The 17866-nt window shown below is 43.9% G+C and overlaps 2 protein-coding genes across 2 annotated transcripts in view; one reads left to right on the forward strand and one right to left on the reverse strand.

The window, feature by feature from the left end:
• The window catches only part of FBXO7 (F-box protein 7), an 18054-nt gene extending 16112 nt beyond the window's left edge, over positions 1-1942 (reverse strand). The window contains exon 1 of the mRNA XM_018560104.1: positions 1916-1942. The gene's annotated coding sequence lies outside the window, so the exon portion shown is untranslated. The remainder of the gene's footprint in view (positions 1-1915) is intronic.
• Positions 1943-2065: 123 nt separating this feature from the next.
• Positions 2066-15184, forward strand: RTCB (RNA 2',3'-cyclic phosphate and 5'-OH ligase). Its single transcript, XM_018560103.1, has 12 exons — positions 2066-2237; positions 3408-3486; positions 4804-4871; positions 6400-6499; positions 6916-7072; positions 8010-8166; positions 8885-9044; positions 9509-9684; positions 10310-10498; positions 10722-10832; positions 10921-11040; positions 15049-15184. Exons 1-12 carry the CDS (start codon positions 2145-2147, stop codon positions 15154-15156), a joined length of 1518 nt encoding a protein of 505 aa, XP_018415605.1. The 5' UTR covers positions 2066-2144; the 3' UTR covers positions 15157-15184.
• The last annotated feature ends 2682 nt before the right edge of the window (positions 15185-17866 follow it).

Raw genomic sequence — 17866 nt, forward strand, 5'->3', positions numbered from 1 at the left:
CCTTGTGACGCCACTGGCCTTCAGTTCTTCTTTAAGTTTGGTGTTTTTCAACAGCCCCAATTTGCTTTGCTCCATATCAGGCACAATGACAGCTGAGCTGGCAGGTTTGGTTTGTAAATAAACCCATGTGATCACTATAGCTAGCCATACATGCATAGATCGCCCCACCCAAGTGATCACTATAGCTAGCCATACATGCATAGATCGCCCCACCCAAGTGATCACTATAGCTAGCCATACATGCATAGATCGCCCCACCCAAGTGATCACTATAGCTAGCCATACATGCATAGATCGCCCCACCCAAGTGATCACTATAGCTAGCCATACATGCATAGATCGCCCCACCCAAGTGATCACTATAGCTAGCCATACATGCATAGATCGCCCCACCCAAGTGATCACTATAGCTAGCCATACATGCATAGATCGCCCCACCCAAGTGATCACTATAGCTAGCCATACATGCATAGATCGCCCCACCCAAGTGATCACTATAGCTAGCCATACATGCATAGATCGCCCCACCCAAGTGATCACTATAGCTAGCCATACATGCATAGATCGCCCCACCCAAGTGATCACTATAGCTAGCCATACATGCATAGATCGCCCCACCCAAGTGATCACTATAGCTAGCCATACATGCATAGATCGCCCCACCCAAGTGATCACTATAGCTAGCCATACATGCATAGATCGCCCCACCCAAGTGATCACTATAGCTAGCCATACATGCATAGATCGCCCCACCCAAGTGATCACTATAGCTAGCCATACATGCATAGATCGCCCCACCCAAGTGATCACTATAGCTAGCCATACATGCATAGATCGCCCCACCCAAGTGATCACTATAGCTAGCCATACATGCATAGATCGCCCCACCCAAGTGATCACTATAGCTAGCCATACATGCATAGATCGCCCCACCCAAGTGATCACTATAGCTAGCCATACATGCATAGATCGCCCCACCCAAGTGATCACTATAGCTAGCCATACATGCATAGATCGCCCCACCCAAGTGATCACTATAGCTAGCCATACATGCATAGATCGCCCCACCCAAGTGATCACTATAGCTAGCCATACATGCATAGATCGCCCCACCCAAGTGATCACTATATCTAGCCATAAATGCATAGATTTCCCCCCCCATTTGATCCCTATATCTAGCCATACAAACATAGATCTCCCCCCCCCATGTGATCACTATAGCTAGCCATACATGCATAGATCTCCCCACCCATGTGATCACTATAGCTAGCCATACATGCATAGATCGCCCCACCCAAGTGATCACTATAGCTAGCCATACATGCATAGATCTCCCCACCCAAGTGATCACTATATCTAGCCATAAATGCATAGATCTCCCCACCCAAGTGATCACTATAGCTAGCCATACATGCATAGATTTTCCCATCCATGTAAAACAGAGTGGATGGAGGAATCTCCACCTGTCGGCTATTGTATTTAGACAGTTGGCAGCTGTGACTGTCTTGAATACTTACCTTTCTATAATTTTCCTTCCCTGGTACCTGTACATGGCAGCATACCTATGGTGGTGCCCCGCTATCATAGGTATGCTGCCATATAGGTACCAGGAAACATACCTTAGTGATACAGTCATGGGGCTGTTTGCATGCTTTAAATGTACCTAGATGCAGGGCATGAAAAATGCAAGCTCTTCGGTCCAGCCTCAGTTCACTCACCATAAACACAAACTGGAAGCAAAGCCAGTGAGAAAAGAGGGCTTTCCACCTCACCAACCAAACAGGTGGCAGATACCACCCAACAACAAATGGTTAGTGGTTGCTATGGGCAACACCCCCATCTCCCTCAAATCTTCGGCATGCCAGTGTTCCCCAGCAGAGGGAAGTAGAGAGCCCCCTATCCCACCCTTCAAATTTACCTTCACACAGGACCTTCTGCAGCGGCTCTGCTCTCTGTCACGTGACCGGCCCCCTGTTGACAGTCTCCGCCATCTTGCTGTGGGGCAGAAACAGCCCACTGCGTGACGCAGCTCTTCTGCCATACTACGCGGGGCGGAAGTAAGCTTGGCAGGAGGCGGAAGTGACGAACTAGTTCCGGTGCCGGCTGGCAGTGTGTGTGTGTGTTAGCTGAGGAAAGCAGTCACCATGAGCCGCAGCTACAATGACGAGTTGCAGTTTCTGGACAAGATCCACAAGAACTGCTGGAGGATCCGCAAGGGATTCGTCCCCAACATGCAGGTCCACTAAAAATGTCTTATTTATAAGTAGAGCGAAGCACTACAGGTCTCTGCATGTCCTGTCAAGCTGCTGAGGCACTACACGGCTGGACAGAGGAAGAAGTGATTGGAAGGAGGGGAATTATAGGAGGGGGGGCGTTATGTATAGTTGATACATATCTTAGCATGGCCATATTTAAAGTGGACCTGTCACTGTGCTCTTGCAAAGAGAAGTGACAGGTTCTCTTGATAGACAGTCTACCCCCGCCAACTGGTGCTTCCTGTCTGTGGGTTCCCCTTCTACCCTTTTATGCCCCCCCCCCCCCCAGTCTTAAGTCGAGAATCCTCTGGACTCTCCTTGTCATTCTGTGTCATGGCCTATTAGCTCCCTGCCCCGTACTCAGCCGTTGGCTGCTCAGACTCCAAGCATTGCATTGTGGGAGAAATTGGAGGAGGTCACATGTTCCCCCCATATCTGGGCATGCAAGGTATTTTTAAGGGTGTGAGGAGTGGGGTGTATGAATTGGAGCAAAAGTGACAGGTTCTCTTGTTAGCCCCCATTCCCTCTGCTGGTAGTTCCCTTCTCCACTGCCCCGATCACCTGCTAGGTCTGTGTCAGAGAGTACTGCAGGCTAAGGAGTTCCGCCCCCATGTGACGGCTCTCAGCCCTGGCCATTGGCCCCTCAGCCAACATTGCAATGTAAGAGGTGGAGGTCATGTGCTCCACAATACCTAGACGCATGGCTAAGAAGCATGGTAAGGGGCTGGAGCAAAGTGACAGTGTCCCTTGTTAGCCCCCCATACCCTCTTCTGATACATGCCTGCATGACCAACCTGTTCATCTGCCGTGTCTGCGTCAGAGATTACTGCAGCCTAAGGAGTTCCGCCCCATGCGACAGCACTCAGCACTGGCCATTGCAATGTAAGAGGAGGAGGTCATGTGCTCCACCATACCTAGATGGTAAGAGGCTGGAGCAAAGTGACAGTGTCACTTGTTAGCCCCCATACACTTTTCTGATGCTTGCCCAACCAACCTGTTCATCTGCTGGGTCTGCGTCAAAACTTTCTGCCGGCTAAGGAGAATTACTTTGCCAGGGAGGTGCAGAGCCATATCGCACATACATCTCATGCAGTGATTTTCTTGTTTGACTTTCACCTGCCCTTATATAGTATGTTTTCTTGGTGCATTCAGGTGGAGGGAGTATTCTACGTAAACGATCCTCTGGAGAAGTTGATGTTTGAGGAGCTGAGAAATGCCTGTCGAGGTGGAGGTATGTTTGGTGTAGGAAATATAAATCCTGTGCTGGCACAATCATTCCACACAAAAGGGATCTTTCACATCTAGCGGGAGTAATGTGCTGTGCAGTAAAACCTCGGTCAGTAGTGAGATCTTCTTGCCTCTGTTGAAGTTTATTCCTTCTCCTAAATGAGAACATTTTATCTCTTCTGTGTTATTTCCTCCATACAATTGGATGAATGAAATTCAACAGGGAGAGTGTAAAGGTCCAGGTGGTTTAAAGGTAAACTCCACTTTCGTTAAAGGAGAACTATGAGGTGAGTGAAAATCACGCTATATACTGAGCTTTGGGTCACGGGAGGACGCTAGTATATGTCCTCCCGTGACCCTTAAGAGAACTATGGGGAAAAACACTTACCCCATAGTTCTCTTTTAAACTAATGTAGTATATCAAATTGCTGCACCAGCTTTAATTTAATGTTATGAAAACATAACGCTCCATTTGAATCTCTCAAGCTGCTGGCATTTCCTAAAATTGTTACTAACAATAGGCTGTTGGTGTACCTCCAGGAATTTCCTGCTCTTTTAAGTGCGTCAAAGATTTTCTCTGAACAAAATTTTTGGCATCCCTTGCTATAGGAATTTCATTTTTGGTAAAATAATCCCTAAGGGTTAATTACTTCTAAAGGGATGCAGAGACAGCAGCTTTCCTTATTAAGCTGGCCATACACATATAGGTTATGTGCAGATTTTCTGTGGTCAGATGGAAAAAGTACAACGGATCCCTCCATCTACGCGAGGCTGGAGGAATCTCCAACTGGGCCAAGCTTCAGTATCTTGCTAGTAACAATGCATGCATCCAATCAGATTGTTGAGGTATTTTGACAGCCAGTGGGGCTGACTAGCAAGATACTGAAGTTTGTCACAGGGGGAGGTTCCTCCATCCACACAGTTTAGCGTAGATGGAGGAATCTGTTGCACTTTTTCCATTTGACCACTGAAAGTCTGCAGGTGATCTATAGGTGTATGGCCAACTTAAGGACACTAAGAGTGTACCAGGTGGTTTTAATGAACCAGACCATCCAATTCAGCAATCAGTCTGGAAAGGACATGGTAAAACAAACGTATTCATTCAGAAAAGAAACGGGTAGAATCTGCAACAAAGTTTGTTCTCACCCTTGCAATGTACATAGATCACCCAGACGGGATTGCTTTTGCAGTTACAATTTAACTTTCTAGTGTCTACCTAACTCAGAATGGTGCATGCGGGTGGCCTTTTCCTTTATCAAAAATGTCATTCTCTGTTACATGAATGTAATAACAACTTACATTTATTTGTCTACTTCTTCAGGAGCCGGAGGTTTCCTCCCTGCTATGAAACAGATTGGCAATGTGGCAGCCTTGCCAGGAATTATCCATGTAAGCATTTTGTATTGTGTTCTGTAAAATATTTTACTTACTGAGATTAAATTGACACCAAACTTGGGGGGTTAGAATCTTAATAATGCATTCAAGTACCCTAACTATTAACAAAAATTTAACTTTTGTTTTTGTGTATCACTCGGCTATAGATCCTCAAATCATTTCTGAATTGGTGCTGACACTGTCCTTCCTTCTGGAGTGTGGCTACTTTTGTTCTACATGGTCCCTATGTGTGTAGCCACCGCTGCAAGCTCACTCCTATGATGGACTACAATCTCAAAGCAAATTAGGAACCTAAACATGACATAATAGTCCATCACGGGAGCGCGCTTAGAGTGGTGGCTACTTTACAACACACACAGGGACCATGGGGAATAATAGTAGCCACCCTCCAGAAGGAAGGACAGTGTCAGCGCCAATTCAGAGATGATTTGAGGATCTACAGCCGAGTGATACACAAATAAGATACATTTTTGTTAATAGTTAAGGTACTTGAATATATTTTTAATATTTAAGTTAACCTCGGAGCTACAAGAGAAATATGAAACTGGAGCATCTGATCATCCTAGAAATGTTTTGGGGACGGTTGGTGAAAGTTTCTGCTATCAGGAGAGAACTCAAATCCATGTTCCCCTTCCACCACCCCATATATTAAATATACAGTATGTATGTTGAACTCTAACAGTGGCCTTCTCTTATTTAGTCAGTTAAAGTGGACCTTTCCACTTTAACTGACAAGGTCCGCTTATTCAAGGTGACCCCCTCCCTAACATGCTGGATAAAAGTGCCTGTAGGGGAGAAAAATACTTAGGTAATATACTTATCTTTTTCGGATTTCTGTAGCGCAGGGGCTGACATTATCCTGCCATCAACAAGATCTCTGAGAATCCCAAATCACATGAAAAGACAATGCAGCATATCTCGATGGACACGTGCCTTTTTCAACCTGACTAACTATGTAACTATGTAGCATGGTGCAGTAGATTTGGGCTAGTCATCATTCTCTGAGATCTGGCAAGGAGGAGGATGATGTCACCATTGATAGTAAGTATATTATTAAAGTTCTTTTATACAGTGTTTTAGGAAGGGTGAGGTGGGCCAGTTAAAATAAGTGGACCTTGCCACTTGTCTAAATAGGGTGACTGGCTTTGGCTGTGGGGGGTCCTCACTGCTGCAGCAATGAAGTGAACCCAAGCTGCATGAAAATGCATCCCCAAAAGGGTGTGTTCATGACATCTGGGCTCAGAGGAAGAGGGTTGAATGATGCTGGGCATACTTCCACCTAGAAGAGGAGCAGCATCTACTGGATGAGTGAAGTGTCCATGGTGGACAGTGCCGGAGAGAAGGTGAGTATTGCAGTGAAAGCTGTTGCATTTTTTTTTTCTGCAAGTGCTGGATAATTGATTTTTTAAAATGATTTTATATAGATGTAGGTGGGCTTTAAGTTTGCAGAATGTTTTCTGTTTTTACAAACGTGATCCCATTATATACATTACTTGTAAATATTTGTTTTCTTCTGCTTCAGAGGTCCATTGGTCTTCCCGATGTCCACTCCGGCTATGGGTTCGCCATTGGAAACATGGCTGCTTTTGATATGAGCAACCCAGACGCTGTTGTCTCCCCAGGTATGTCCATGTTTGCTTGGAAATTAGAGATGGGGAAATTAATTTGTGAATCGCTGCTGAGGGGGCAGATTGTGAGGAATTGGGTGAAGCCATTTGCTTATAGTGGCCTCATTTACTGTTAATCTCACGAATGGCAAATCGTATGCCAGTTCAGCTGTCTTTATTGAGGGCAATGTATTTTGTTTTTTTTGTCATGGAGAGATATTGGTTAACATTATTTACCATGACATTTCCTATATTTATATCACTTCATGTTGTCTATAAACTCTATATTGCCCAATAACTTGATTTGATCTACTGATGTTTTAAGCTTCACATAAACTGTCTGTATAGTATTGTAGCGATATAGCGATAAAGTTCCATTAAAGTGATGGACATTTTTATTCCACTGACACGATAACTCTCATCTTTTGCAGGTGGTGTCGGATTTGACATTAACTGTGGAGTCCGTTTGCTGCGCACCAACCTAGACGAGGGCGATGTACAACCCGTGAAGGAGCAGCTGGCCCAGGCTATGTTTGACCACATTCCCGTCGGAGTGGGATCCAAGGGTGTTATCCCTATGAGTGCCAAGTATGTCATGATGCAAATAACGTAGGGGCATTGAAGAGAAACAGTCACAAATTTAAAAACCTCATGTGATCGTCTACAGATGGAGGCTGTATTTCGGATCTCAGGGCTGCATACCAGTTCTGGGGTTTCAGCTTTGCCGTGGCATCATGTCCCAGAATTAATGTGCAACCATAAGTTCATCAGTGGCAGATTCCATTTGTGACATCTCACAGGGGTATTCTGCTTTCTGAAAGGGTTTTTTTCTATTGTACATTGACATTTTGTCTTGTATGTACCCTTCTGCAGCTGTTGTCTTTGTTTTTATTTTATCTTCTCTGTTTTCTATCCTACATTTCTCTGATCAGATCTCATCTGTTTGTTGCCATTGCCCTGGGATAAAAGCTGGCTGGGCTCTGTAAAATCCTGTTGCATCCAGAGCGGACTTCTGAGCTGAGTGCCAGGGCAACGGAAATATATTGCTCTGTTTGTTAACCATAATCCGTAGGATAGCAATGCTAAACAAGCAGCACATACATATCATTAACCATAGGATTGTGTTCAGCCAGTTTTGTGATCAAGGCACCCCTGCCAGAGGCAGCAGGATAGCAAGACTATTTACTATTGCAGTTCTTCAGCTTTCTTGTCATTGGTCTGTGTTTCACCATTACCAACTGCCATGGTCCGTCTTTATTTCTTCTCCTCCTGTAAGCTATGTAAACATGTTCTCTCCTCCAGCCCCCAGTGTCTGAAACATGCAATAGGGTGAGAATTATTTGTTATGCAGTGGCAATTGATAGCATCAAAGTGTATCCACACCCAGTGTGGTTTGTGTTGTGCAGGGTATGGTGGGTAGTTAACATGAGAAATCTTTCTTCTTGCACTTCATACTTCCTCATGCTGTCTCAGCTAAGTGAGATCAGCTTAAAATTAATTGATTGTGTCTGTGTTCTGTGTCTAGGGACTTGGAGGAGGCTCTGGAGATGGGTGTGGACTGGTCTCTAAGGGAAGGCTATGCTTGGGCAGAGGATAAAGAGCACTGCGAGGAGTATGGCAGGATGCTACAGGCCGACCCTAGCAAGGTGTCTTCAAAAGCCAAGAAACGAGGCCTGCCCCAGGTACAGAACCATCTTACAGAACTTTTACAGAGATCTATGGTTTGCTGAACAGTTGGCTAAGCCATGATGCCAGTGTGTGCGGACACCCATGCCTCTCTTTATATTTCTTTTTTTACTTATTGCCATCTTTTAATTGACTGCACATTGTAGCTGCATTTCTCTATTGTCTATTGACTGACACAGATTGTCATTAAAGGAGAACTATGATATGAGTGATTTCCACTCACCTCATAGTTCTAGCCGACCTGTGACAATGAGACTGTCACAGGTCGGCTCAGTAGATCGGGAGGTGAGCGAACACATACCGGGTTCGCTCACCTCTCGATCCTGTCACGGCTCTCTGCCGTGACAGGGGAGGGGCTGGATTCCCCCCTCCGATCCTCCAGCGCTGACTGGCGGAACGGACGGGGGAGGGGGCGGGTACAGCTGGCTCTGCCTCTAGATAGGCAGAGCCAGCTGTCACTCACGCAGCTGGGCAGCTCGCGGTATACTGAGCTTAGGGTAACGGGAGGGCGCTAGTTTGTGTCCTCCCGTTACCCTAAGGAGAACTATGGGGAAAAACACTGACCCCATAGTTCTCCTTTAAGCAGACTAGGGCTATACTGCCACCCACAGGAGAATTTAACACTAAGCACTTCAAAACGAAGTTTTTTATTGCAATACAAATTCATTTTAATATTTTTAGAAAAGTTCACTTTAATTTTTGTCATTTTTACAGCTGGGAACTCTGGGTGCCGGGAACCACTATGCAGAGATCCAGGTAGTGGATGAAATCTTTGATGACTACGCCGCCAAGAAAATGGGCATTGACCACAAGGGTCAGGTGTGTGTGATGATCCACAGTGGTAGTCGAGGCCTGGGGCACCAAGTGGCCACCGGTATGTGTTTGTGTATATTATTTACTAGAATGAGTTTTAGTAGTCCATTGCATTTTTGTAAATGTCCCCAGCTGTGAATTAGTATTTTCAGAATGTGAAAGTACAATGGGGTATCTTTAAAACTGAACGGGCAGAAAAAAAAAAGGATTCAATCTAGTTATGTATTCATTAAAAACTGCATGTTTAGATAACAGCTTTAGTAATTACCTGAATTGCCTTCTGGAAATCCCCTGCAAATGAAGAGAACCCTGTACTATATCTCCAGTTGCGATGGTAGACTCTCTGGGAGCATACTACAAGTGATATACTGAATGATACAAACCTAGAACAGTGTAAATCAGATGGAATTATTAGACCAGTATATATATTTGACCTAAAGGTGGTTTGCTGATTGGCAGTTGTTCTTCTCGTGTTTCTCATACCTATGCACCATTTATTCTGAAATCCGATTGCTTGTCTTGCAGATGCCTTGGTTGCTATGGAGAAAGCCATGAAGAGGGATAAGATCGTAGTGAACGATCGGCAGTTGGCATGTGCCAGAATTTTCTCTAACGAAGGCCAGGATTATTTAAAAGGCATGGCTTCCGCCGGCAACTACGCCTGGGTGAACCGTTCATCTATGACCTTCCTCACAAGACAGGTATTCATTGCTTTCTATGGTTATCAGCAATGGATGATTAGGTAGTAATTGTAGGCTCCCTTACTCTTTTTGGAGGCCTCTCTGACCAGTTATGGTAATGTGGTCTCGTAATTGAGGATTCTGCTGCTTGATGACCAACCATCAGGCTGCCATTCTGCATGCCTTTGGAAGAGATGGACTGTTGGCATCGGTACACTAAGGTAGTTCTACCTTCACAGGTGATGTACAGTTGATAATGTGCAGCGTTTTAACATTGGACAAGCAGTGCTTATGTACAGAAGGGCTACCAAAGCTACTTCAGAGTGGAACGGTAGGTACATCCAATGTGATTCTAGGCCCCCAAAATGCAGCAGCTGCCACTACCAGTCTTGTTGAAACAAGTGGAATAGTTCAGTGGAATAGTTCAGTGGAATAGTTCAGTGGAATAGTTCAGTGGAATAAACATCTTTGGACGCTAACCTCTTGGTGTGGATCTCCTGTTTTTTACATTCCCTTTGGTTCCAGATGACTAAGGAGACCTTGGAGCAGATTGGTTGGTTTATTTTTGGCACATCCCCTTGTGCCTTCCTGCCATATAGTCGCCCTCAACATGGGGATAACTTGTTCTGTCATCTGTCTTTCGTAGGCCTTTGCTAAAGTGTTTAACACGACTCCTGATGACCTGGACCTGCATGTCATCTATGACGTCTCTCACAATATTGCCAAGGTGGAGCAACATGTGGTGGACGGGAAAGAGAAGACTCTCTTGGTACATAGGAAGGGATCTACGCGAGCCTTCCCACCACATCACCCACTGATTGCAGTGGACTACCAGGTGAGAAGACTTAATCAAACCTCCTAATTAGACATCTGAAATATATAGCACATCTGAGCTCTTGATCTAGTGACTGGCAGCCTTGGGGGTAAATGGAAACTAGTGTGTTTCTTTCCTCTTGCAGAACTTTTATTTAAGCCTTCAGGGAGTTTTTAACTTGAAGCTTATATTATAGTTATGCAGTTTGGAAATACTGCTAATTTAGTCTTTCTTCTCACCCCAGTTGACTGGACAGCCGGTGCTAATTGGTGGCACCATGGGCACCTGCAGCTATGTCCTAACTGGAACCGAGCAAGGCATGACAGAGACATTTGGCACCACCTGCCACGGAGCTGTAAGTAGATATTTCATCTCATACATGTTGCTGTATACAAGCAGCCAGTGGTCTACTATGTTGCTAAGACCTGGACTATCTCCTGCAGGGACGCGCTTTGTCCAGAGCTAAGTCTAGACGTAACTTGGACTTCCAGGATGTACTTGACAAGATGGCAGACATGGGTATCGCTATACGAGTGGCCTCACCAAAATTGGTCATGGAGGAGGTAAGTCACACAATATTTGTTTTAGTCGTTTTAACAAAAATGTATTTGTTCGGATTTTTGTTTTGTAAGATATCCAGATGAATGTGCTTTCTTAGGAGTATATTTATAAAGCAGTGAATGTGACATTCACTGACTATTTACAGGTTGCTAATCATTCACTGTAATTTTAAACACCTGCACAAGTAGCATTCTCCTGCAGTTAATATTTGGTGACTGTCTCCTCCACTGCATTATGTGTGCGCCCCTCTGGTGTTAATTATTACATTAGTCATTTTTAAAGTTCTACTGAACCTCTAGTTTACATGGATAAATATATCAAAACATAAGGGCGGGAATTCATCAAAGGGTTGCCAACTGTTTTCTTACAGTCGCATCTTGTAAAATAATGCTAAAGGAGGGCAAATGATCTGCATTTGCGTCCTTTTTCCACCACCGCTGCAACACTTATGTATTTGCGACAAGACGCATAATAAACACACTTATGTCAGATCTGCGACAGTCCACTGCATCTGCAATTATACACAGAGCAGTCGCATATTAAGAAGTCCTCAGGAGGACTTAAAGTAGTGCCGGCTGTGTTATCCTGTCATAAGTCTTCTCACTCCTTCTTTAACCCCTTCCTGTGGAAAACAGCTCTACATACCCTTCCCCTTTCTGTCTAAACTTTGACTTCCCATGTCACTGACTGGTATGTAAAAGGGTTAAAGAGAGTCAGAGGTTATGCTCTGGTAGTTCACAGGCACACAGCAAGGAGATATTGCCAGAATTTGCTTCTTCCCAATTGTAACAGTTGCAGAGACTGCATTAAGAGCTCGTTCATAGATCAAAGAATAAGATTAATTCCTCGATTTAATCGTTAAACTTTTTGATCGATTTAAAATTCTTTTGATCGAAAATGAAAAGACTCACCTCTCCGCCGGCTTTCGGGAGTCCTGTCGGAGATCCGGTGACGTCACGGACATCGACGTCACCTGACTCCTCCCGCCTTCCCAAGTGGCTCACTCCTTCTCCGCTCTGCCTCTCATGAATCATCTCGCTGCTTCACACTGTTCCAGAAAACTTTTGTTACTCTAATGTAACCCCCCTCTTCCAAATCTTCTCTCTTGTCTCCCATCCTCATTCATTTCTCTCTTTGTTGGCCTCCTTCTTCTCCTCCCCAGTCTCACAAATCTTCTCTCATAAACCAGTCTCAGCAGCCGCACTTCTAAAAGCTGCCTGCGACCAAAATGAATAGACGTGTGACCTTCTGTTCTACTACACATTCATGAAACCATATAACACTACATTAATGATTCAGTCGCACATTGCGGGCAGATTTTGTGTTGCGACAGGTTTATTGTCACAGAATATATGACTACAATGATAAATTCCCCCCAAGGTGTTTAAAATCTTAGTTTTTTTTTCTGTAGAAAGCAGCCACAGCCTAAGTAGAAAAGCCAGCATTCTGCGGAGAAGGATCCTTGCTCTCCTCGTTTGTGGATGCAATTGTCTCTCTACAGAGGTCCAACACGCCTCCTACTTTTCTCAGACATATAGCTCTGAAATCAGCAAAGCTCATACTCGCCACCCCATTAGAGAGCTCTGTCTCTGACCCAGAAGAGGGGGCATGTCGTAGCTGTGCAGAGAAATCACTGCTTCCACACAGAGAGCAAGAATCCCACTCTGCAGCATGCTGGCAGAAGTCAGGCTCTCTGCTCAAGCTTTGGCTGCTTTCTGAAGAAAATGGACTTTGAAACTTTGCCCATCTTTTATTTGAATGTGCCTGGAATATATTCAGCTGATTTTAAACTGAAGGTTCATTTGGACTTTAAAGCAATACCCTATGGAAATTGTCTGTGAAGGTTCTCGTTTATCCAGGTCATGGTATAGCTAGCAGAAGATAGTTACATTCAACTGGAATTGTTTTTGTAATGTTGAAGATGTTTCGTAGCATATCCAAGTCACGTCTTCTGTTCTAATAGATATCAGGAAACATACCACAGGTAGCACAGACACCTTAGTCCAGTCACCGTAAAATGTGTCAAGACAGATGTTGATCGCCCAAGAACAGGATGGGAGTTGTGAAATTTGTGGAACTACCCTGTTCTAGTTACATAATCTGATCTTTTGTGTCGGAGTGCTGCATATGTGTTAATCCTTCGATTTACAGGACTGAAGGTGTGAATTGTTAAAACAGGCACAGAAAGGTAAATTACATTGATTGGACCACTGTCTGTATCCTGGGAAAGCTACATTATGCATGTAGACTCCCTAGAATACGCAAGGAAGGTGTCCCTCTAAGATCGATTGGCAGGAGCATCAACCGAAGCATGTCACATATATCATTGCTAAGTATCTGGCATCTCCACACCATATTTCAGAACTCGAAAGAATTTTTCAACAATGTACGTGGATTGAAGTTAAAGAAAGAACAACAGTGCCCTATGATGCCAAATCTCTTTTCACTTTTATACCATGAGCAGAGGCCATCAAGGCTTAGGAAATATCTGAAAGGAGATGAGACTTTTGACAGGTGAACAGAACTGAAGCCAGACCGAATATTTTCACTGCTTGGACCTTTGTCTCCACACCCTTTTTCCAGTACAAGGATAACGTCTACAGGCAGAAGCATGGCTCCGCTATGGGATCACTTGTATCTCCCATTGTAGCTAACCTGAACATGGAAATGGTGGAGAAGAGAGCTTTACATTTCTTCAAGGGAATAACGCCGATTAGGTTAGGGGTTATTCGAACTCTGCAACATTGGGATGAAATGGTAACAGCAAATACAAAGTCTAGAGACAAAGAATACATCTGAGGTGCTCTTGGAAAGTTTGTAGCTACCCAGACTGGGCTCTTGTTAAAACATCAATAAGGTCAAGAAAAAACATGTGACCATCGGGGGGGGTGTAGAAAATATAAAGTAGTATAGTCATCCCTTATGTACCTGTGCCATCAAAACCCAACAATACCGGGACAGAAGCTTTTACATCGCAAGACCCAAACCCAAATGAAGTAACCTGGTTTGTGCAGTGTAGTGAAGAATGCAACAATCTGTATATTGGGGAAATAAAATAGCCCCTCAGTAAACAGCCCAACATAGGAGGGCAAATTATATGGGTCAAGACTCTGCAATCTCCCTACACCTATAGGAAAAGGGACATTCTTTTGAGGTTCGTGAAGTGCACATTTTGGACATACTGGTTCCCAAGAGGCCATCTACATCAAACTTAAAGTAGAATTCAACTTTTTTTTATAGCTACTGCAAGCAAGCAATAGACGTATGCAGAAACATGAAAAAAAAGTTACCAAACAAGTTATTACTTTTGTCTCCCCCGTCTGAAGATCTGAAGATTCTTGAGCGGCTGTGAAGGATCATGGGGCGGGCACATACGCAGTAGAGATGTTCGGCCAGGAGAAGTGGAGAGACACAGGGTAAGTCAATGCACGCAGCCCGACAGACACCGCGGGACACAGAAGACGCAGCAGTCAGTGTGGATCAAAGAGCGGCACCAGCGCTGGAGGGACTCCTGAAAACTACTGGAAAGAAGATGATCAGATCAAGAGGTATCATTTCAGGCAAATTCTTAAAGCAGCATGGAGGGGGGTGACTTTAATGTCACTTTAAGCAACCATCCCTTATCAGGGGTAAGAATCTTTGTCACAATCTTCCATATATAATGCCATTGTAACACTCCTAGCCCAGCGATATGACAACAATTCACATCTTTAGCTATAGAAGTTGAAGAATGAACGCCTATGCAGACTTGGTGTTCCAATGATGGGATTATGTAACTAGCACATGGTGTTTGAATTAAGGTGTCTGTGTTACCTGAGTGGATATGAACATTGGGGTATTTTTCTGACATCAGAACTGAAGTAGGGGCTTCGATAAGTTACGAATGTCCAGTTGAATGCGACTAACTGCCACTAGCTATACTTTAGGAAAAAGCTTCTTTGACCTTCCAGAACGTTCCGTTTTATTATGCAGGTTTGTTACAAATGATTTTTTTTTGTAATCCATTTTAGGCTCCTGAATCATACAAGAATGTCACGGATGTAGTGAACACGTGTCACGATGCGGGGATCAGCAAGAAAGCCATCAAGCTGCGTCCTATCGCTGTGATTAAGGGCTGAGCACAGCCATGATCAAGGACTGTTAAAAAACTAAGAACTAACGCTAAATCCAGAAGCCTTTTTTTTTCCTGGTGGACTTCCGTGTTCTGAATCCTCATTTCATTCATGGAAGTTTTTTCTTTTTTTTTTTTTTTTTCATTTCTCCCAATCGGATCACACCGTGTAATGGCAATTGGTCCTCAATATCAATGAAATGGTTAAGAGTCGTCTTGATTTTCTGCAGATTCAAATCCCTAGCATCTTATTTCTTTGTTTCACAGAAGTCTGTCAGTAAAGGCCTAAAGGAGGCCGCCATTTCTGAAGTGTATGAAAATTCCAGGCCTGTCATTAGCAAACATGTTACACCCATATTTAGGATGTAGCATGAAAGATGGTCGCAACCCAGCACCCCTAACACCGTACTGTGTTCTGGGGTTCTCCTCCCCAAAGCTTCTTTTATATATTTCAGTTTGCCATAGCCCACAGAGTCGAGTCATTCATTTACTGGGTCTGTAAATGAAAATACTACAAGTCCCATCTGCCACCGTAGTACCACCCTGTAAACAAAAGTCCACCCCTTGGTATGGGCAGGTGCTGGAGGAATAGTCTGCAGGAGTCCGGGCATTTAATCCATTGATGGTGGCTGTAATGCTTTGCAGGCTTCATTGCAAAAAATAAATTGTGGCTAAGGACTTTCTCCCCATCCTAAGCACCTGGTGCCAGCCTGTCACATGATATTATTTACATGCTCCACCATAACCTGAAGTACTAAGTGATTTCTGGTCTCTTGGTGCCGAATGGAGCAATGGTGAAACAACAGAAATTTGAGTATACGCTGCTCTTGTCAATTTAATGCGATTTCCCTCCAACTAATTGGCTTCTCCCTTTCCTGTTGCTACAGCAAGATGGAGCCTGATTGGTTGTTAGACTTTGTGCCTGATATATTAGGTTGTGCATATTTTCATGCATTTTTATGCGTGTTATCAGCAATCATGAATTCTTCTTACAAACAAGCTGCACTTCCATAGATCTTCATAACTTAAAGCATCTTTTTATTGATATGACCCATACATACTGTGAAGCAACACTCCCATGTGTATAAGAACTCCCACGCCTTCCACCGATCTGACTCAATCATAGAGAACTCAATAAGCCAGATCAGTGAAACGCGTGAGGTGTTATACACATTGGGAGTTTTGCTTCACAGTATGTATTGGTCAAGTGCGGCTTGTTTGTAAGAAGAATTCATACATTGAAGGCGGAGGCGTGCCTGTTTTGCCTGCACCCCTGATGGGATTATTGCTTAGTGTGACCTGGGAATTGGAGCGGTGGACTGCTGATCAACAATCATGCTGTTTCATACACTTGCAACCCTATGAGGCTTGTCAGTGCATGGATAAATAAACCGCACACATCAATGTTTTGCACAGATGAGATTTTGCACCAAGAAGAATGGTTAGCCTGTGTAGATGCATTGACATCCACTACACTGCAAAGGTGTGACTGAGCCCTAAAAAAACAAAGAGCCCCGCGTCACTAAATGACTTCTTATGAGGCTCTCAATCACATTGTTAACTGGATGCAGAACTCATTGCTAAATGATGATGGAGAGGAATTCATTTTTAACATTATTTATTGGGGAGGTGGTTTGTTCCCAGGCAAGCTTTCAACGACTTTACCAACCAATCGGATATCGTCACTTTGATGAAGCACCCCAAGAAAAATAATAGCAAAGTTCTGTTGGCGTTCTTTGGTCTATATCATTTTTTTAATGTGCCCCATTGTCTGTGTAGAATTGCTCATTACATTATTTTCTGTGTATGTTTCTAGGGGCTTTGGGGCAAATTGGCCGGTCTTGTCTTTTAGGTTGCATTTCAATATCAATATTCTACAAGGAATACAGATTACTTTGAAGTAAGCTCCTCCCTTCTGTTAATTACATGATTTTTTTTTTTGGAGCAGGGATGGCACTGATTTTGGTTATACGCAGTGAACCAATAAGGGCACTCAATGACATCCCTTGTTTTGCTTAGAGGGATACTCTGTGGCCTTGTGTCTGTGAAATTAAAGGCACTATGAGCAATGAAAATTGGCCTTTGTGTTTTATTTACTGAGTTTCCTATCTTTAAGGAGAACTTACATTTTGGACATAGTAAGCAACGTAACAGGTCCACTTTACAGCAGGGACTTCTCTGCATCCTACACTGCATTCCGCCACCCTGATCCTCTGCCAAGCCCCCTGAGTTTTCTATGCAAGTTTGACTTGATGAGAAAGTAAAAACCTTTCCATATGCCCCTTACCCCCAGACTCTCTTTGCTTTATCTTGAGCTCTTCTTTTGTGTTCCTGCAGATTCCGGACTCTCTTCTCAGTTTGGCCTTTTACTCAGGTCAGGTTCTCCATAATGGATCTGAACATTTCAGTGATGTCAGTTAAGAGGATCTACCTTTGCAGTGTTTGAGCTCAGCAAAGGTTGACGCAGAAAGCAGCACATTCACTTGGTCCGACTCTTCCTGCTTTGAGTGCTGGATCTGTAAATCTTTAGCCCCGTCATCTCCTGGTTTGACCTTTCAGAAATCTGACTTTGGCGTTTACAATGGTTGGAAAGAATTAAAGCGGAACTCCAGCCGGACAGCCTAATATACAGATTTGGTAGCGCATGTTAACTGTTTTAAAGGAAAACTATCGGTGTTTTTGGTCAGTTTGGTTTAAGACGTCTTTTTAAAGTTAAA

This window comes from Nanorana parkeri, unplaced genomic scaffold (genome assembly GCF_000935625.1).
Source record: "Nanorana parkeri isolate BGI_ZX_2015 unplaced genomic scaffold, ASM93562v1 scaffold432, whole genome shotgun sequence".
Taxonomy (NCBI): domain Eukaryota; kingdom Metazoa; phylum Chordata; class Amphibia; order Anura; family Dicroglossidae; genus Nanorana; species Nanorana parkeri.